General features: G+C 37.7%; 1 protein-coding gene across 4 annotated transcripts in view; it reads right to left on the bottom strand.

The window, feature by feature from the left end:
• ZMAT3 (zinc finger matrin-type 3) overlaps positions 1-22,526 on the bottom strand; it is a 32,100-nt gene that overhangs the window by 8,961 nt on the left and 613 nt on the right. For 2 of the 4 annotated variants that reach the window (XM_029214955.1, XM_029214956.1), the window contains 4 exons: positions 19,037-19,363; positions 3,443-3,562; positions 563-729; positions 342-442 (listed from right to left, as the gene is read on the bottom strand). In XM_029214955.1, the coding sequence (XP_029070788.1) occupies positions 342-442; positions 563-729; positions 3,443-3,562; positions 19,037-19,306 (658 nt within the window). In that variant the 5' untranslated portion in view covers positions 19,307-19,363. Of the gene's footprint in view, positions 1-341; positions 443-562; positions 730-3,442; positions 3,563-19,036; positions 20,857-22,526 lie in introns of those variants that run through there. The other 2 variants (XM_029214957.1, XM_029214958.1) reach the window with 2 other exon arrangements.

Here is a 22,526-nt window from a genome sequence, read left to right as displayed (position 1 = left end):
CCCAATAAATGGGGATTTAATATGGTGCAACTTTAAACCAAACAGCCCATTTTTATAACTCATTTAAATGTCTCAGCTGACAAATACCAGAAGAAACATAAAGGTACTATAAGAGACCTTAAAACATAGACTTGGTTTAAAATCAAAATAAATAATACTCTAAATAGGAAATAAATAAATAAGACCTGAAATAAACACCAGCTTGAAAAACCACTAGACCAATTCCACAAAACAACAGCTAACCCCAAATTCTCAGGGCTATCTATTACCATTAAAGGAAATAAAAATAGAGGAGACCATTTGCAGAATGTAGTGAAGGTATGTGGAAATCCATAGAATACCTGAATTATTCTGTACTGCATACATATTTCTCCTATTAGGCATCATCTTATATTCATTCCCTTCTTTCCGGGTCCGCCGTTGACCAACCTCTGAGGATTCTCTGGAGAAGAGAAATTTTAAGAGTGAGACTTCTAAACAAGGATCCCTTTCAACTTTTTTCTCTCTAGAGACAGTTAGTCTCACATAACACGCTGGCCTAAGAGAAAACAGCAATACCTACGAGAATGAGTTACTCTGAGCTTCCGCCAGCCGCAGCCTCTTGGCATGATTCTTCCCTTGATAGTGAGCCTGGGCCACAGCCGGAGAACTGAAGGAGGCATCACAGAGCTTACAGTAATCATTCTCTGTGGCCAGAATCACTCTGCCTCCTGGCTTAAAGGAGCTCATCTGACAGCAAAGACACGAGAAACAAGGTTTAAAAATGTGCACTTTATTCTCTTCTTCTCCTCAAAGTTCCTTCCTTCTAAGAGTTGAAAAATAACCGAACGTTATGGCATGACCACGAACACTCAGCTTTATAAGGACAGGAAATAATTCATTCCAGAAAGAAAAAAAGAAAATATGGCTGGGAGACAATCGTGGTTTTGCATTACAGTCACCTGTGTACCAAACTGATGAATGCCTCATTGCTATCTCCATTGAAGAAATTTTAGAAAAGAAGTTTAAAAACCCAATATGGAAGATTTAGGGCAGTACAGGTAAGGCCTAAAATCACATTACCAGAAAGAACAAAGTCCTCCCAGAATCCACCAACAAGTATTTACTGAATGCCTACTGTTTATAGGGCTTGCTAGCTAATGCAAAAGTGATATACAGACATGTATTTAAAAAATGAGCCCCTATCCTCAGAGTCTGTAAATTAGCTACAGATATAATATAATTAGGGGGGAAATAACCAGCAGATCCAGACAATTGTATTCAGGTTGGGAAACAGTGAGTTAAGGGAAACCTAACACAGTGCCTGGAAAACAGTATGAACTCAGTAAGTATTGCTGGGTTAACAAAACATGACACATTAGATTTTGGCTAAAGAAGAATAAAATATACAATAAAGAATCTGGAAAGCATATCATATCAGGACCAGCTGAAGGAAATAGCACTGTTTCACCTGGAAGGGAAGATTTTTCTGGGGACAGGATAACTGTTTTCAAAAATCACAAAGGGCTATGCTATCAAAGAAGCCTAAGGCTGTTTGCCCAGGAGGGTGGAGCCAGTTGAAAACAGTCCCTAACAGGAAGCAGCTGTCCATTTTTAGAGCAGCCTTCAGGTATTAGCACTGTGACAACTACTCAGCCTGAAGATCTCTCTGGGTATTTTCCTGTCCTCTGATTCTCTTTTTAACATATCTCATTTTCCCCACAAACTCATGAGGACATGAATAGCTGATATTGCTATCCACACTGTAAGTACTGAAAAACTGACACTCAGAAAAGTAAAATTATACCATGGTGTTTAGGAGTAGAGGTCTAAGGTCAAGAGAAATCATTTGCTCCACCACTTTATAAAATTTGTAACACGATGGACAAGTTACTTAGTTTACCTGGGCTTTTAATAAACTTCCAGGTGAAACCAATGCTGCTGGCTCATGGATCATACTTTGAGAAATAAGGTCAATACCTCTGAGTTGTTGCAAGCATTAAAAGAAGTCAGGACCCAGGCCAAGAATGAGGCAAGGGAGGCACTTGCCATGGGCACACAATTTAAGGGAGCATCAAAAAACTCAGCAATCAGGATTAAAAATACTTAATGGGGGGTTTCCCTTGTGGCACAGCAGTTAAGAATCCGCCTGCCACTGCAGGGGACATGGGTTCGAGCCCTAGTCCGGGAAGATCACACATGCCGTGGAGCAGCTAAGCCTGAGCACCACAACTACTGAGCCTGTGCTCTAGAGCCCACGAGCCTCAACTACTGAGCCCACGAGCCACAGCTACTGAAGCCCGCGTGCCTAGAGCCGTGCTCTGCAATGAGAGGCCACCGCAATGAGAGGCCTGCACACCGCAACAAAGAGTAGCCCCCGCTCGCCACAACTAGAGAAAGCCCGCGTGCGGCAACGAAGACCCAATGCAGCCAAAAATAAATAAATAGAATAAAAGAAAAATACTTAATGGAATATTTTTATCAATCAAACTTATTGCAAAAAAATCAATGAGGAACAAAACAAAAATCAAAATTTTAAATAAAGACAGGATCAGCAACAGTGCCATGCCAAGCCACATTGCTGCCTAAGGCAAAAGGAAAATTAATAACACTTATCCTGTCTTTAAGTTTTTGACATTTTGTTCACCATTGACTTTTTCACATTAATTTTGAATTTTAAAAATATCACATTATTTATCTTGATTACTGAGTATTTTGGCTCCCTCTTAAATTCTGTGCCTAAGTCAAGTGCATCCCTCATCTCACCCTAGGCCCAGCTCTGAATGAAGTAATGCATGAAAAGTGCTTAGCAGAGTACCTGGCATAGTAAGTACTCAATTAAAGTGATTATTATTTATTATTATTTATGACCTATAGAAAAATAATACTTCAAAGACAGAGTAGCATCCATACTTCAGAGGCTACTAAAGTACAGGAATATCTTGCCTCAAAGCACCTGATCTATCTCCCAAAGAGTGAAAGGAACTTGGCTCTCAAGTGTGTGTCATGATACCAAAGTCCAGAAAGAGTTTATACAGGCTCTCTGCATAGAGGTAAGAAAAGGGCAGCCTCAAGAAACTGATCTTGCTGGAAGGCAAAATATAAAGTCAATGGGATTAACTGCGATAGAGATATAAATGTTTAAAAATCTCTCATTCAGGGCTTCGCCTAGACATTCAGGGCCATTTAACCCAGAATTTTGAGAAATGCATAGAGAAAGACTCATGAAATAATTTTGTTTCGTCATTTCATGCACCGTAACCAAAGCCAATGAGAAATCTTGGGATTCATGGATTTTTGCATGCATTAAATCCAGCACCACGGAGTTCAAGGAGTTAAAAGCACTAAGTAGGACCTTTTAGGAATATTTGCTCAACTGTACCTTGATGGGCACATAGACAACAAATTTTACCCATGACCATCTGTGCATAGGACAGTGCCCACCTTGACACATGTGTCTCACCTGCGGAGGGACTGGAACAGCTGGAGTAGCCACAGGTTCCACTGCATTGCTCATTCTGGCAGGAGGAGGACAGCTGTTTGCTGCATAGTAATTTCGGAGTTTCTTACCATGATTTTTACCCTAGAAGTAACATGAAATGAGAAATCACTGTGAGGAAGATTTGTCAAATTGAGTTAATGTATTTATTAATAAATAAATTTTATTCTTTCAGAGATATGCAACAGTGGGATAAACAGACCACTAGCTAGATTTGATTATTACATCTTAAAGTAGAAGAGTCTACTCTTTGATTCTAACAGAATGATTAAGTTTATCTGGGAACGATAAGAGAACAAAGCCAAAAGACATTAATTTCCTATATATTTCTGGAAAAGTACCACATTTTCCAGATCTGTGTCCTCTCCCAACTTGTTGCCATTCATATGCCACTGCCTAAATATGAATTTTATGACACTCTGATCTAATCTACTTTGTAAGTCAGTAATGAAATGGATAATCCAATTACTTTTACAAAAATAGCACTTACAGAGCATCTTTTTACTTACAAAGAACTCTCATATGCATTAGCTCATTTGCCACTCACAAAAATCCTGTAAGAGGAATTTGTTAATGTTATCCACATATGACAGCTGAGAAACTGCAATCCAGAGAGTGTGGGGAACTTGCCCCCAACACCTTCAGGAGGTCTAGCAATGGGGCCGGAGCTTGAGGCAGGCCTTCTGAATCCAAAGCAAGGCCCTTTTTCAGTACAGCATGATGGCTTCAGGATACACCGTGAACCTCTATTAAAATGGCTTTCCTCTCTCATCATGTTTCGTTTAATTTATTATTCGCAAGTTTATGGCTGAGCTGATACAAACTGGTGGGAAGGGTCAGTGGTCTAAAAGCATTCTAAATGAGGGTAAAACCGTATATTACTCTTTAAACTGCACTGTAAAATCCAAACCTGTAGACAAATATTTATTCACCATCTACTACATGCTTAGCCCTAGAAATAAATAGGACTAGCATATGGTCTAGAGGAGGAGACAGATACGTAAGCAGTTAAAGGAATGAGCTAAGTTCCACTTTTTGGCCACTGGAATGCTGTAAAGGTGCTTTTACCATGGTCACAGTGATCTCCAGGAGTCAAATACAACAGTCACGTCTGTGCTGTCATTATGCTCTAACTCTAAGTAGCACCATACTATTCATACTCCCTCCTTCTATTGTCTTCTATGACTACCTCTTACCTCCCTACCTCTCATTCTCTAAATGCTGCAGCGTCCAATGCACTACCCTCAGCCCTCTTTTATCTCCATCTATACACAAACTCTAGGTTATTTTACCCAGTCTCCCAGCTTTAAAATAGAATCAATAAGTTGGTGACTCCCAAAATTACCTATATCCATCCCTGTTATGAGCTAATTGCTTGTGTCCCTCCAAAATTCCTATTTTGAAATCTAATCCCAATGGGATGGTATCTGGAGGTGGGACCTTTGGGAGGTAATTAGGTCATGAGGGTAGAGCCTAATTAGTGCCCTTTAAAGAAGAGGCCAGAGAGCTCCCCGGCCCTCTTTCCACCATGTAAGGATATAAGGAGATCTCCTTATATCCTTACATATAAGGATATAAGCCTGTCTGCAATCTGGAAGAGGACTTTGCCAGAACCCACGCATGCTAGCTCTCTGATCTCAGACTTCCAGCCTTTAGAACTGTGAGAAATAAATGTTTCTCGTTTAAGCCACCCAGCCTATGTAATTTTATAGCAGCCCCAACAGACTAAGACAATCCCTGACCTTCAGAGCCATATACCCAACTGCCTTCGTGCGATCCACACATTGCATTCTTAAGAGGCATATCCAACTTAAAACATCTAAAACATAAATTTGGGTTCCCTCCCCACCACAGAACTTTCTCATCAGTGCCACCACCACTATTCATCCACATGTCAGTAAATGGCACTACTCTCCACCCAGTTACTCAAGAAAAACCGAGGGGTCTTTTTCTTGAGTCCATCCCTCCTTAAAGCCAACACATGCAATCCATCAGCAAGTCTTGTCAGCCTACCTCCAAAATATGTTTCCTAAGTCATTCCATTTCTTTCCATGGACACTCAAATGCCACAGTAATCTAAGCTACCAACTTTTTTCACTTGTAGTAGGCAGCACCTCCTAATGGTCTCTGCTCTACACTCTCATCCCCCTAGCATTCTCCTCATAGAAGCCATACTGACAATTCTAGACATAAGTCACATCTTGTCACCTCTCACTTAAAATATTCCGATGGCCTCCCACAACTCTTACCTGTAAGTCCTATTTGATCTGGTCCTGTCTATTCTCAGACTTGATTTCACACAGCACCCCTTCCTCCTCATCACGTTCCTGCTTCACGGCCCATCATGCTGGTCCTTAAACATGCCAAACACATGGACTCTAGGGCCTGTGTACTCGCTATTCCTTCTGCCTAGAATGTTCTTCTTTCCAATCTCTACATGGCTGGCTCCTTCTTATCTTTCAGGTCGCAACTCAAACAGCATCTCACTCAACCTGAGGTGTCACCCCCATCGCCCAAACCCACTCCCCACACACACTCTCCATCACACCGCCACACTGTCTGCTCTCACTTTATCATAGTGCTACTTATCACTATCTGAGATAATGTTTGCTTATATTTTTCTCTTTCCTACCCTCTGGAATGTAGACTCCTTGAAAATAAGGGCCTCGTCTGTCTTGTATAGCTCCAATTTCTAGAACAGCTTCTAACATATAGCAGGCAATCAATAAATATTTGCTGGATAAATGAATCACTATTATAGTGGAGATAAGGAACAAACTAATTAGGAGAACACAGAGAAGGAATGGCTTACTTCTGCCTGAGTGTGTCAGGGAAAGCTTCCCTGAAAAGGGGACATGTGAGTTATCTTTTAAAATGAGCAAGTTTACTAGGCAGGTAGGGAGTGAGGGGAACGAAAATTGGGAAAGAGGAAATAGTGTGAGCAAAGGCCCAGTCTGCTGGAGAGATGGTCTTCAGGATCCTTTGGAAAAGAGGTAGGAATTGATATACACAGGGAGCTAATTATTCATGGTTTTGTCCATGATACAGAACTCAGACTTTAGAGGCAGTAGGGGGGCCTCTGAATGACTTTAAGCAAAGCAGTTACATGATTGGATCACATTTGGTAAATATCATGGGAAATGTGAAGACAGAGAAGAGAGTCAAAGACAAAGCCCTAGGATGATACAATATAGTGCAGTAGAGAATGAGGATCCAGAAAAATGAGATTGAGAATGCCTGGTTTATGAAGTAAAATGAAAACCAGAGAAGTGTGGCATTGTGGAAGCCTAGAACAAGGTGTTTCAAAAGAAGAATCTAGGTATATACATTATTAACCCAGGAACTTTTACTTCCAGGTATTACAAAACAGAAACACACATATAAGGAGGTATCTATAATAAATGTTCCCAGAAGGACGGTTTGTAACCACTGAAAAGTGGAAACAACTTGACGGTTTGTAACCACTGAAAAGTGGAAACAACTTAAGTGTCCAACTACAGGATAATGGATAAACTGTTCATACAATGTAACACTATACTGTAGTGAAAGTACACATCTTAGGCCATGCGTGTCAACATAAATGATTCTCATAACAAAATGCTGAATAAAAAGAACATGTTGGAAAAGAAGATATGTAAGAGTAATCATTTTAATCTGGGGGTTAAAATATGAAAACCACTACATTTTTTTATAGGAAGATACATATGTAGCAAAAGTACAAAAAAGTGGGGGGCATGAACAATAAATACCAACTTAGTATAGTGGCTACATCTGGGAGCATAGGAGCATCTACTGTTGGGAAAGGACACAGCTTCAATTGAATTGATAATTTTCACTCTTGAAGCTAGATGGCAAATACACATGTTCATTATATTATTTTAAATACTTCTTATGTCTGAGGGACTTCAAAATGATTTTAAAACACCAATAACAAAAAAGGGAGTGGTTCACCAGGTCAGGACAGAGAAGTAATACTTGGATTTGAAAAGACACAGGTCAAGAATAACTTTGGTAAGAACCACTTCAGTAGAGGAGCAGGGGATAAAAGGTCATATGAAGCGGCTTAGAGAGAGAATGGGAGATGTGAAAATGGAGACAACCCATATAAGCAGCTATATAGAAGAGTTCTACCATGACAGGGAGCAGAGAAATAGGGTACAGAGTTAGAAGGGGAAATGGGTCAACAGAAGATTTTTTTTAAGACGGCTTAGGCTTCTTTGCATGACAACAGGAGGAAGTCAATAAAAACAAAAGAACAGATGATGCAGGAGCTAAAGCATAGCTATAGAAGCACAGTCCATAAAAAGGCAGAAGAAGATGAGGTACACAGGACTACAGGAGGGATCAACTTCAGATAGTGTCAAGCATTTTATTTCCAAAGCAGTATCCACAGTAGTATTCGAGCAGATACTGCATCCATACATAATGATAATAATGGCAATTAACAATTTTGAGCACTTATGTTACAGGCAGTATTATAAACACTTCATAAATATTATCTCATTTAACCTTCACAAAATCCCTATCAAGTAGGTATAATTATTATCCCTATTTTACATATGAGGAAACTAAGTTCAGAGAGTTAAAAATTTGCCCAAGAGCTTTCAGATAGCTAGGTAGAGGCTGCCCAGATTTGCATTTCTACATATATCCTCTATGAACAATATAGAACAATAAGAAAAACAAATAAAACTGCACAAAAACCATGTCCTCCATACAACTAGAAGCCACAGAATGTCCAGACTCCAAAATAACTGTAAGTGAAAAAGAAAAAACATCATATCCCAGTGAGTAATCACTCATGCTCCTGCCACAAGCCTTCACAGTAAGTAAGAGCAGTCCAGCAAAAACTGAAGGACAGAGAAAAGAGGAAGCTAGCAGCAGGCCTAAAATTGTTTTATGACCACTACCAGAAAAAGTAAATCCCTTAATTTTATAAATACTAAAACATGATCCAGTCACTGACTGCTGGAGAGGGACTTAAATGTACACATGATCTGAAGTGGGTATCTTCAAAGTGGCTTCTAGAGGAGAAAAGAGGCAAAAAGGAAGGGAGAGGCACCCTTTGGCAACTGGCAGGTGAAAGGGAAAAGAAGCAAAACAGGAAAAGTTAGCGTCCTTTAGGACAAAACGGAACAAAACGAAAATCAGAGGACATGCAAACACTCTCCTGACCACCGTAAAAAAAAAAAAAACACCTCACAAATTATTAAAGAACTGGACTTTGATACAGTAATAGAAGAGGTTGCCATTGAATTAAGAATCTCATAAACTACCCAAAATCCACATAATGAACAGGCAAAAACAAATCAATTCTATACAAAGTTACTACCAAAAAAAGCAATACATCTCAGCAAATGAACAACCCCTCAAAGGAAAAAAAAACAGGGCTTCCCTGGTGGCGCAGTGGTTGAGAGTCTGCCTGCCGATGCAGGGTACATGGGTTCGTGCCCCGGTTTGGGAAGATCCCACATGCCGCGGAGTGGCTGGGCCCCGTGAGCCATGGCCACTGAGCCTACGCATCCGGAGCCTGTGCTCCACAACAGGAGAGGCCACAACAGTGAGAGGCCCATGTACCGCAAAAAAAAAAAAAACAGAAGAAAACAACACTCCAAACTGAATTAAATATAGTATTCAAACAAAACTTTGAGGATATAAAAAATCACCTTGAATCAGGAATTCAAAATGTACAAAGAAAAATGGGCAAAATGTAATGAGAAATGAAAAGAAGGAAAATTAAACCCAGGAAAGAAAAAGATAATTATGCCCAAAATGAGGAGTAAATACAAGTGTCAAAGAAGAATAGACTCAAATGAAAATGTAATAAGAGGCATTGAAGAAAGACAGAAAAGCAGTCAAGAAAATAAAAATGATACAAAGAAAAAATTTTAATGGGTCAGAGAGGAAGCAATGGAAATGAAGACAAGTAAAGAAGGAATAACTTATGTAAAACTGGAGTCCCTGAAGAAGAAAAGCAAAACAATCAAACAGAACTAATATTTGAGGTACTTCCCTGGCGGTCCAGTGGTTAAGACTCCGCACTTCCAGTGCCGGGGGTGCAGGTTCAGTCCCTGGGTGGGGAACTAAGATCCCACATGCCACTCAGCATGGCCAAAAAAAAAAAAAAGAAAAACTAATATTTGAAACTATAATTGTCCAAAATTGTCTAAAATTGTCCAAAAGTAAATGAAGATCTGAATCTACATACTGAAAAGGCATACCAGGTATCTGGGAAAATTAACCCAGAACAGTCAAATCTGGGGTAGATCTTTTAAAAGGTATGAGACTTCAAAGAAAAAGAAAAAAGTCCTCAAGCTCTCCAGGCAAAAAGATCAAATAACTTACAAAGGCAAAAGAATTAGAATGGCATCCACAATATGCAAAACAAGGCAATAATGGAGCAGCATTTTTTAAAAAATAAAGTGTGAAACAAGGATTTTATGTCCAGCCAACTCTTCCTATATCAAGTGTCAAGACTATAGAAAAACAGTTTTAAATATATAAGACCTTAGGAATTCAATACTTAAAAGTCACTCTTCAGAAACCTATTAGAGCTTCATTCAACAAAGAAATGACTGGGAAAACTTCAGCAAAAAGGCTGATGGTAAGTATTTTCATATGTCTAATTGTATCAAAGACTAAATAAAAGGTGAAGATGAGGGTGAAAGATCAATGTTCAAATATTATACATTATGACACAATGGAAATAATGCAACAAAAAATGGGAAGAAAAAGGACAGGGGAAAGTAGAATAAGCTATTGATTCTGCAATAGGCAACTGTCGGGATACCATTAAAAACTGACAAACCAGACATTAAAACATTAAATAACCAAACAGGCTGGTAAAATCATTTTAAATAGTATAAACAATATGAAAATGGACTACAAAGGATGGTATGGTGTGACACTTTTCTAAATATACCTTTATGTATGATTCTGACTTTTAGAACTATGTTAACATTTTACAGACTTAGAAAAAGAATCAAAGCCAACAAGAATTGGGGAAGACCCGAAATGAAATACATACAAACAGAAATAAGCCTAACTATATGAAAAAATAAATACCATAACCGCACTGAAGGCGGAGGGAAGAAAAAAACTATTCACATATTCACATAGTCTCAAAGTATCTCCCCCATGATACTTATTAAGCACAAAAAGAAAACCAGTAGCTTTACAAAGGACAAACCTAGCAGGTAGCACCTTTGTAAACTAAGTAACTTTGTAAAACAGTATTTTAACTACACACTGTAATGCTAAAGACAAAAAGAACAATGCACAAATATTTTCTTCTCATTAGTAGGCTTGTTTTTCAAAAGGACATAGATTATCAATCCCTGAACTACTTTATGTGTACTGTGAGTGAGTGAGTGTGTGTCTGTGTTGTGAATAATGAAAGTCCAGGTTTCTCACTATCAAAGAAAGGAGTTAAACATTAAGATAAGGTGGAAGGCTGGAATGAACACTGTCATGTTGTATTGAAATTTTAAGCATCAGCCTGAACTCAGTTTTCAATATGTGTACGTATAGATAAATACAAATGTATGTATACATACATATATATTACTAGCTCTGTCATGAGAAGATCTAGAAGCAATGACACTGCAGTACCAAAGGGCACACCTAACACTTAGATTTTGGTTTCTAAATACCATTCTCCAATAAAAGAAACCTGGCTCCTTGAAGAAATGGTTGGCATGGGGAAGGTACAACAAAATACTGGAACATTTTGTATTGTCAGAAAGTAAGGAACTATGCAAAAAATTATGGAGACATATCAAAAGAACATTAGCAGCAGCCTGAAGGGACACACACTGGTCAAACGTGAGACAGTTAAAACATCAAAATAAATTACAGTAAGTGTTTATATCCCTGGAATAAAATAAGAATCCATAATCCATAGTGATATTCATTAATTAATTAACTAATTAAGAAGAAAAAAGTTCTCCTTTAAAGTAAAATTCTAACTATAAATGTAGAAAGAATGATTAAAACAGAAAAATCACCATTTGGCAAACACCACAGTAATAATTGTTGCCAGGAAGAATCATCAATAGATGCTAAAATCACTGAGTAAAAATATAATGAGAAATATTCACGTAGTCTCAAAGTATCCCCTCATACGATACTTATTAAACATGAGAAGAAAAATAATAACTTTATAAAGGAGAACCCTGGCAGGCACCACATTAACCAGTGATCAAAGTTAACAGCACCAGTGATGCAAAATAGTCACATCATGTCCTTCCCAATATGAGGAACTGGGAAGGACACAACCTTGGTTCTATGGTATTCCTGTCCAAAAAACCACATAACCTGAATTTAAGCATGAGAAAACAACAAACAAACCCAAACTGGGACATTCTACAAAACAACTTTTCAAAAATTGCAAGATGGTAAAAAGCACAGGAAAACTTAACCCATCCAGATTAAAGAATACATAACAACTACATGCAAAATTTTATCCTGGATTGGATCCTGGAATCAGAAAAAGTACATTAGTAGACAATTGGTGAAATGTAAACAGTCTGTGGATTAGATAATATTGTTATCAGTGTTGATTTCCTGATTTTGCTAATTACACTGCAGTTACATAAAATATTAAATTTGGAGAATCTGATGAGGTGCATTCAGAAATTTTTTAGAAGTGTTTTGTAAGTTAAAAGTTACTCAAATTAAAAAGTTAATAAAATAAAATAAAACTTGCCCAAAGCCACAAGTAAATGCCAGAGCTGGGAACACGCTTGTTCCAGAGCCCATATCAACATGCTCCACTGCACCTTAGGACAACTAAACACAATTAAAGACTAACTCAGGTACCAGGAACTGTTCTAAATGTCTTAAACATACTAACTTGCAGGTATTATAAGTATCATCATTATCATCATCATCTTCATGAGGCACAGAGAAATGAGGAAATATTTCCAGTATCATACATCTAGTAAGTAGTAAGACTACAACTCGAACACTAGCCTAACCCCAAAGTCCATGATTTCATGTTCTTAACTAATATCCTATAAAACAGATGCTAGAAAAGAAAATAATAAGAAATCAAAAGATCCTTAAAAATTAAAGATGTGATTGTCAAAATAAAAAAAAATTCAACATAGCATTAGAATTTAAGAATATCTCTCAGAAATTAAAGAAATAAGAGAGAAGAGATAAGAAGTATGAAGAATCAATCCAGCTAATCCAAGATAGAGCTAACAGAATCACTGGGAAAAAAAAAAAAGAGAGAGAAAATATAGAGAAGAATATTATCAAGGAAATAGTACCTAAGAAAATTCCCCAGAGTTCAAGAGAAACAGGAGTATGCAAACTGAAAGGATCCACTAGTGCTGACAGGGACAAATGAATAAAGACCCAGACCTAGACACATCCATCATTGTGAAATTTCAGATACCAAGGATAAAAAGGAAAGCCTAAAAACTTCCAGAAAAAAAAGGTCCAAATTAAAGTGGGTCACCCATAAGAGAATAAGAATCTGAATAAGATTTCTCTTCAGCAACACTAGGAAGACAAAAAACAAAACAAATCAAAACAAAACACACACATACACAAACACAAAAAAATGCAGTATAGCCTTTAACATTCTTAGGAAAATAATTTTCAGCCTGGAACTGAACTGTCAAATATGAAGATATAATACAGACATTTTTAGAAACACAAAGGCTCAGAAAAATTTATTTCCCATTCATCACTCCATCACTTTTTTATTTTTTTTTTTAAGATTTTTTTTTGATGTGGACCATTTTTAAAGTCTTTATTGAACTTGTTACAGTACTGTTTCTGTTTTATGTTTTGGTTTTTTGGCCACAAGGCATGTGGGATCTTAGCTCCCCAACCAGGGATCAAACCCACACCCCCTGCATTAGAAGGTGAAGTCTTAACCAGTGGACCTCCAGGGAAGTCCCTCCCTCACTTTAAAGAGAGAGATGTGTTGTAATATAAATTTATATTTATCCTTTCTTCCTTCAAGTAAGGTGAAGATGTACTCCAACAAAACAAGATTAAAAAAAAAAAAAGAAAACATGTATATTTAGAAATAGTAGCCTAAGCTATAGAGTAATGAAGAGAAGTTCAAAATTAACAGCTGTGCAGCAAAGCCAGAGGGCAACCAGTTGAGACTGGAGAAAGAAGATAGAGGGATCCAGAAGACGGGGCGGGGGGAAGGATCCCACACAATAGACAGAGTGATCAAGAGTTGGAAGGGAAAATGAGGATATGATAAAAATACATTATGTAAGAAAAAGAAAGGAGAAAAGAAAAGCAATAAAAAACTATAGGGAATACAAAAATCTACACAATGAAGTCATGATCCAAATGTAAAATATCTAGTCCAAATTAGAACAGGAAATCAGTGGGTTTCATGAAGATAAGTGAAATGGACTGTAAACAATAAACAGAAAGATTAAGAAACTAGTAGATTTTTTTAAGGCATAAGATTCTTCTCTGTATATTTTTTAAAAGTGTGAGAAACTCAAAGAAAAACAAAAAGCTATTTCAAAGTTATAATCCACCTATGAAGCAAACTAAAATGGACATGATTTTGAGTAACTGGTGACTTAAAAGAAAGGGCTACCCATCTGAGCACCTCTTTTAAGTAGCATGGAATCATGACATTGGAAACAAAGAGAAAGAAACAGCTTTGCAGTGAATATTTCCCTACTGTTAATAATGCAAAAGCTGAATATCAGTTTTCAAGGGTCGGAATCAACCTGCAAATATGAAGCATGGGAAACTTAATTTGATTACAGAATAAACAAAAATGTGATAAACCTTGATAGTGTCAAAATAAAACTACAGCCAACCCAAGATGGGAGGTAGAAAGAAGAATGGAGAAGAAAGAAAAGGTAGGGGATGGATAAGGAAGAGAGAACAGGTGATTACTGCTTTTCATTATAAGTACTTTGTTCTATAGGCATTATTTTGTGAAAAATATCTTTTAATGTTTTAAGGAGAAAGCTGTTACCAGTGCAAATGCTACAAAGAGGTCAAGTGAGAAAGCTAGATTTGGCCTGTAAAATCACGGATGACCTTGAAAAGACCATTTCATGAGAATATTGGAATGGAAACCAGAGTACGGTGGGCTGGGAAATGAAGACCTGAAGAGGACAAGTATGCCCAGCAGAACTCTAAGGACAGGAGAGAAGAAAAGAAAGGTTGCTAACAAGAAGAATTAAAAAGAAAGGGAAGGTTGTTGTTGCTATTTTTATTTACATGGGGGAAAAACCTAAGCATGTTTTTAATTTGACTAAGGTAAAGAAGAGACGACAGGTGATGAAATCCAGAGTACAGGATGAGGAATCAGCCTTGTACAGAAGAAGGGATATCTATTCTTCTGGAATACAAAGAAATGAGGTAGGGATGGATTCAGTTTGGGAGGCGGAAAGGCGGTAAGATCCAGCTAACAGGATCACAAAGAGCTTCTTCATCCACTAATGAAGTGTATTTTGACCATTCTCAGTACACTGCAAGCTCATATGAAAAACAATCAGATAGGAAATTTTTGAAAACATAAAAATTAGCTGAAATTAGAGATTATGCTATCCAAAGTTGGGTGATCAATGTGAAAATGTATGTGCCAAAATCAGTACTTTAAATTTGGGGATAACATCAGTTACATTCTCTGTATTATGAATTAAGATCACTACCTTCCGTACTACAATTCTAGAGCTACTTTTTCCCCCTGTGTTCTATCTCTCTTTCTTTCTTTCTTTTTTTTTTTTTTTTTATATATTTTGGCTGCATTGGGTCTTTGTTGCTGTGTGCGGTCTTTCTCTAGTTGTGGCGAGTGGGGCCTACCCTTCAGTGAGGTGCGCGGGCTTCTCATTGCAGTGGCTTGTCTTTGTTGCAGAACACAGGCTCTAGGCACACGGGCTTCAGTAGTTGTGGCACGCGGGCTCAGCAGTTGTGGCTTGCAGGTTCTGGAGCAGGCTCAGTAGTTGTGGCGCACAGGCTTAGTTGCTCCACAGCAATGTGGGATCTTCCAGGACCAGGGCTCGAACCTGTGTCCCCTGCATTGGCAGGCACATTCTTAACTACTGCGCCACCAGGGAAGTCCCTATCTCTCTTTCAAATTAACCTGATTACTATGATAGGTTATTATTTGGCTACTAAATATTACAAATAGAAATCTATGTTTATGACAGATTTTTAAAATTTACCTTGAGTAACTAGTTCTTTTTCAAAAGAGTACAGGAATTAACAGAAAAAAAATTGTTGACTTTATTTTAAAATGTAGATGCTTTAGCAAAATTTATCCATGCTTTTTGCTTTTTAAATTTCTGTTAATGACCTTCCATCCTAAAGTGGTTCTTCCTCTAGGCATTTATGCTGCTGAAACAGTGTTATGTTACTCCATGACAGGCTTACCCTAAGTAACCTGAAGCCTGCAGACGAATTTTAATAAAATGAAGACATGTTTTTCCTCCAATGGTTTTACTTTAAATTATAACTAAAACCATGATTTTGAGACCACAAAAATATGTACCCTCATTAAAAATTAAACAACAGCTAAGGGTATTTTGAAGCAAGCTGACTGGGTTAAAAAGCTCTGGGAATAAAACTAAATCTGTGATGATCACTGATACGCATGGGTCATTGCTAAGGCAGCCCCAACTTAAGAACACAGGGATAGCAGGGAAAGATCGCAGTGAGCTTAAAGGGAAGTATTTATTGAGCAGTTTCCATTGTATGTCCTGGATTACTGGAACATGATACAGTCAGACTCTAGTGTAACACCACTCAAACCAGACTAAAGGTTGTTTACAATACCCTGGGCAATTTGAAACTTTGAGATTTCAACAATGGCATCAACTAACTAAAACATTTTGAGTAGTGTAATCAACCGTGATTTATTACCTCACATGAATGTGTTTCTAGCTTATAAATAAGCTACTACTGACCCCTTTTATCTCACACATAATTGAAATAATGAATTTGTAGTATTGGTATCACTCTGTATTAAAAATTACAAAGCAGGCGTTTAGAGTTGAAATAAAACTTTACTCCCACCATCTCACCAGCCATTAGCTTTATTAGTCTACAATCATTGCCATTCTGCCTATTTCTGGTTCGCAATAAGACTTACTCATCAGTCTTACTCTTGTCTTTAGCAGCCTTTTAAAATCACAGCCTATTCATGTACCCTTGGTGCAGTCTCTGATGCATCTTTCAGGCTAACATTTCTATGCTTTGCTTCTATGTTGGTTCATCCACCTCTAGGTTGTGTTCATGTTCTGATTGTTTATTATTCTGATTTACTCTTTGATCCACACTCTCTCATCTTGACATTTCTATCTCGTTGAAATCCAGATTTCACGTCTAAATTAGCTTTCGTCTATGCTACCCTAATGAAATTGCTCTGTACTTGTATACATGAACTGCTTTGCTTTGTTCCTCTGCAGAAAACTTCTTCTTCTTTAAGAATTACCAGTGACATTGGTTTCATTCAAATCTTTGCTTCTAAGCTCTTAGGAATAGGCTTTTATTACACCCAAACTTTTCATTTTCCATTAGGTTCCACTCTCTTGATGCCTGCTTGCTTCTTCTCTACTCTAACCTTCCTTAGTTTTTGGCTGCTTAAATTGTTTCTATGACAGGCTGTCCTTTTCCTCCAACTTTTCCACTTAAAAATTCTGATTATTGAGAAATTTATCTAAAATTCACTTCCATTTTCTTATATTTTCTAGTTTATATATTCACTGTATCACTGAGGGAGCTGAAATTAAGTATATATTACTCATAAGCTAAAAAGTTCAGAGCGCACACACACACAAATGTAGAAGAAAAGAAAAAATCTAAATAAAGGTTGATTCTCTTTCTTATTTAGTTTAAGCCTTAGAATCCAACGACCCTGCTCAAACTGAATTCTCTCTATGTATAACCAAAAGCATCCATCACTGTCTATGAAGTCACAAAGTGATATTAGGAGAAAAAAAGGCAGGAGGTGTATGCACAATCCATGCACACATATTAAAATTACACATTGCCCGAGAGTCTTCCCTCATAAAAGTAAACAACTCTTCTGTAAAGAGTAATTATATGTTTGTATGACACACAAGTGGGCTTGCTCCCAAGTTAATGATTTACTAGGGGCTTTACACAGCTAAAAATCAAAACTTTACAACCCAGGCTTGATTTTTCATAGTGAGTCGTAGGCCATAAAACCGAATATTCCACAGGAACAAATGAAGACAAAAATTAGCACTGTGTCTTGGATTTGAGATAAATCATCCATCCTAATAGACTCCAACCGAATGGCAAAACAGGCAAAGGAAGACCCTGTATCAAACCATCGTCGTGGAGAGTGGTACACAGACAGAATGAGAGTAGGGGTTGGGGAAAAGGAAAAAAATGTAAACTAAAACCAGAAGAGGCCTTTATGAACCAATAATGACACGTGTCAAGATCTGGGTGATAATCAACTCAACTTTTTGCACCAGAGGGCAAAACAAACCCAAACAACAGGAACTCCAGAGAAGTAACATATCATGTTTTCCCCTAAATCCCAGAGAAAACAATTCACCACCAAAATGTTTCTGATGTACAATCACAAAGTGACACAATTATCACTCTTCAAGATCAAAACAAAACAAAAAAGACTTGCACCCAGAGTAAATAAAAACTTTAAGTTGGAGAAAGTTGTAGAGGCACAATAGAAGAAACATCTTTGTAACAGTCATCTTTCTACCATACTGTCCTATTATTTTAGATATTCATGCAAAGAATAGATAGTCAAATCAATGATGACCCAGAAGATACACTTTCATTCAATGGCATTTGGCCTCAATTGCTTCTTTGAGCTCTTTTCTCAAAAAAAGGATATAATTTTATATACAGAAAACAATCTAGAATAAAAAGAAATACTGTACTCTCTTTCTAGCCAAAATTTAATTTTCCATTTGTTCTTAGGTAATAACATCCTTTAAAATTGTCCTTTCCACTAGTTATTCTACATGGAGGTGGAAGCTTTACATCTTAGAAATAAGTAATAGCTCATACTAAAGGCTAAAAGGAGTCAGAGTATGATTATTAAAAATGAAGAACAGGGTTCAATACTGCAATGTCATTTTATTCTCGCTACAGAAAGATACCTGTGTTTTCCTTAGCAGTGACAGAGGTCACCAGGAAAAGCATAAGATTCATAGACAGAGAATACCCTGAACTGATACAAACTGTATTAGCTAGAAGAGAATATTTATAAAACTAACTCTTCTAAACAATTTTGACACTGGATTGAGTTTGGTACACCATGTTTCAAACAGCTGTTCTCCTTAGGATCACAGGTTCAAACGCGCATAGACGATTTACATTTAACAACTGGTAAGCTGTCAAATGCCACACAGCTAAGTGTAGGAGGTTGAGAGAGACGCCATCCTATGAAAAGCGATGCTTTTTTTTAAAGTAGGAACATTGTGTTTTTAGCCAAACAAACTAATACTTAGCCATCTTATTATTCCAGGCACAACTGGTCATTTCAGAGACAACTCTGAATTGGGCAGAGCCCTGAAATGTTCTCCCACTAAATGCCTGATTTTTCTCTTCTTCCCTTACCTGATAATGAGCCTGGGCTTGCTGTGCTGAGTTCAAGGTGACATTGCAGAGCTTGCAGTACAGGGGCTTACATAGCTCCTCCAGGGCAGTGTCTTGCTCCCCTCCCTTAGGTAACTCTTCTTCCCCGGCCAGAGGCAAGGAAGCCTCCTGCCCAAAAGGCTTCTGCGGCGGAAGCGGCAAGGTTCCTGTAGACCTGGCGGCCACTGACATAGGAGGAGAGGATGAGGGCCGCTTAGGCGGAGGAAGCCCAGCGTGTTGCAAGAGGATCATTGGGTAGGAAAGACTTGGGCATAATCCAGTGGGTGACGAGAAGTCGGGTCTTCAAATCTGAATCAACAGCAAAAGAATACTTAAAAATGTGTCCTCTGCAATATGACGTGTAAATGACCACACCATCTGCCCCTTCCTCTACTTCTCCAAACCATCTTTAGGACTCCTTTCCTTTTACCTCATCCAGCAGACTGCCCCTGTGTGTTAATCCACACTGACACAGTGCTCTTCCACTGAGAACAGCTTTATAGATCTGGCTTGATTTTGCTTGGCACAGCTCCAAATGCAGTCCCTCTGGCCCAGGAACATTATTAACAGTATTGCATCCGTGGCTAATTAAATCTAAAAATCACATGGCTGAAATGGACATCAAAGGTCACCCAGTCCAGACCCCTTCCCTCAGGCACACTTAAACACTCCTGATGATAATAATGCATAGACAAAAAAAAAAACACCACCAGCAAAGAACCTTAGCAAATATCTCCTTTCCGTGCAAACTAGTCTTTCTATCCAAATGATATCAAAAAGAATGAAATAAAGAGTTTCACTGCTCAGATTACTGCCAGCACTTCTAGAACTAGCTAAAATATCACAGAACTCTAGGAAAAAATCTGAGTTACCTTGTGACAAAAATAAATAAAAGTGTACCTTCTGATCAACTAGTAATATTTAAATAATTGAGCCAATGACTCCTCAGAGCAGAGGCTGCAAGCAGACAACCTATACGCCACATGCAGCCACAGATGTGTTCTGCTTGGAATATACAGTGTTTTGTTTTGCTTTCATTTTTAAATTGAATTAAAGTTAACATTTAAAAATCAAAAGATTTGTGGCTCCTCTTGATAAAAGGGTGATCTGGCAACACTTGGCCCATGGTCCTACACGGGCAACAATTAGCTAGTTAGTGCTGACAGGCACTGTCCCGTGGTAGCCAAGCTTGCCTTCTCTAGGCCACCTCAGTCCCCACTCAGCCTGCTGCCTATATTCATATTACTGGCCTGCTCCCCGTAAGCTTGAGTTTAAGACCCCACCTCATATAGCCTTAGACGGTATTCATGAGTCCACTATAAAATCAGAGTATTTTCTCTCCCTCTAGAGGTAAATTACCTACATGAAATAGTGTATCAAGTAAATGTCCAATGGCATACTGAATCACACTACCACAAGCCTCAATATAATTCTCGTTCCTCAGTATTTCGACTACTTGCTTTCCCCTTCTTATTAAATAACTGATAGTCTCTATTCTGTTTCCCTCAGAGAAGACCCAGTATGTTCCAATCCCACTTCAATTTTATCTATGATTTCTCCAGTCTCCCACCCAGATGGCAACTTCTAACCCTGAGTATCTCAAAATGAACCACAGTATGCACTTTGAGTTCCCACAATTCTAATTAACCCAAATTAAAATCCTTATTTCAAACTCCTCTATTCTTTTCACTCTCAATACTATTAAAACCTCTTTTCTTGGTCAATAGAATATGGCTATTTTAAGCTGCTGGAATTTTCCATCTGCAATAGAAATGTGTACATTTTATGACAATAATAGATTTACTAAAATTAACCAAGAACATTTCGAAAAGTTAAAAGTCTCTTTTACCACATTTAATAAGTATATACACATGGAAATTGCAACCAAGTAACAGCTTTTATACTAAATTCAGGGTCTTGGGGTAGCAAAGGACATCAGTGCAATGGGAAAATAATATAGTAAAGGACAAAGTACATAAATTATTAGTCATAGTACTTAACAATACTTCTCATTAAACATAATATTTAGAAATACAACAATATTATTTTATTCTCAAGCAGAAGTATGCTGTCCATTTCTCTGAGAATATTTTTTTAAAAAGCAATACAGATTTAGAACATTTAAAAAGTCAGGGTCTCTATAACCATATTATTTCTCTCAATTAAGTCAAAGACATTCAGAAAGCAAATGCAGATACAGATATTTTGAAAAGGGAAACTAAGGAGACAAAGACCACTTTTTTAAAGTTCAACTACTTAATTATAATAATTCATAATATTAAAAAACTACACATACCACCTGTACAGAGACATACTGATACCAAAGTGCCAATGACAAGCTGTCAGCTCAGAAGAGAAATGGTGGAGGAGGGTGTCAAAACATCTGGATAAAGGAAATCAGCAATATAAACAGAAAATCAAATGCTACCAAATGCCTAGACATGTCTGGACTTGTTTTATGAAAGTTTACTCCCACTTGAGGAAATACCAGCATGTGTCTCCCCCAGTGTTGTCTACAGGCTTCCATCAAAATAAAGGCCTGATAAAATCCCCTGAATTGAAGAAAAAATTCTCACCAAGTACAGACTTACCCATTATTGCATCTTACCTTTATAATGTTTAAAGAATAGCTAGACAGTCCAAAATTCTTTCTTGTAATATTTAACAATCGAAACGATGTCAACTCCCCCCAAAAGCGTCTGTGCATGACAATTACATCAGGTATTTCTATACTTGCAAAAAAAAAAAAAAAACTAGCAGAAAATAAAAAACTAAAAGAAATACTAAAACGAAGCCTTCAATGAAAGCAGGAATGGTGGAATATAAAGAGACTCAAAGCACTTGCGACTCAGATCTGCTCAACTACTGCATTAGATTAAAAGAAACTAACTTGATAGCTGATGTAAATAAAATATTCCTTGGATCATAAAAGCCATTCAATTTGATGCTTGAAGTGGCATAAATGAAGGATTTATGGTGGTTAATATCCCGGTTTGGAAGGGGTTGAGGGGCAATAAAGAAAATCAAAGCTTCAGTGTACCCTATTTAAAGAAAACGAATGATCATATAGCATAGTTTTCATGATCGGACTGGGGCCTACTCTTCACTTACTGTATTAAAGACAACCACTTTCTCATTTGGAGAAATCTTCTTAGGAAAGGGAACACAATAAAGGAACAGGTTACTGGCACCTCAACAAACTAGGGAAGTCCGTAATTGGGAATTCTGGAAACGAGGGAAAGACGGTGAGCGTTATTCAAAGGTCATCAGAACGCAGCGAGAAGGAATGAGAGAGAGGAAAATAGAAAAATAATCAGTTGAGGTAAGGTATATCACATAAGGAAGACCCAAAAGAACGGAAGAATCTGGGGGAGCAGAGGCCTTGGTGGATTGGCGAATGTTCTCTAGGCTCAGCTATGACGGTTCCTAATCCCAGGGAACCTTTCACGTTATTTGAATCAAAGCTACATAT

The sequence above is a fragment of the Monodon monoceros genome, unplaced genomic scaffold (assembly GCF_005190385.1).
Source record: "Monodon monoceros isolate NGI ecotype Baffin Bay Population unplaced genomic scaffold, NGI_Narwhal_1 Super_Scaffold_11, whole genome shotgun sequence".
Lineage (NCBI taxonomy): Eukaryota > Metazoa > Chordata > Mammalia > Artiodactyla > Monodontidae > Monodon > Monodon monoceros.
Note: the sequence above shows the minus strand (reverse complement) of the source record. Positions and strands in the feature narration are given on the sequence as shown.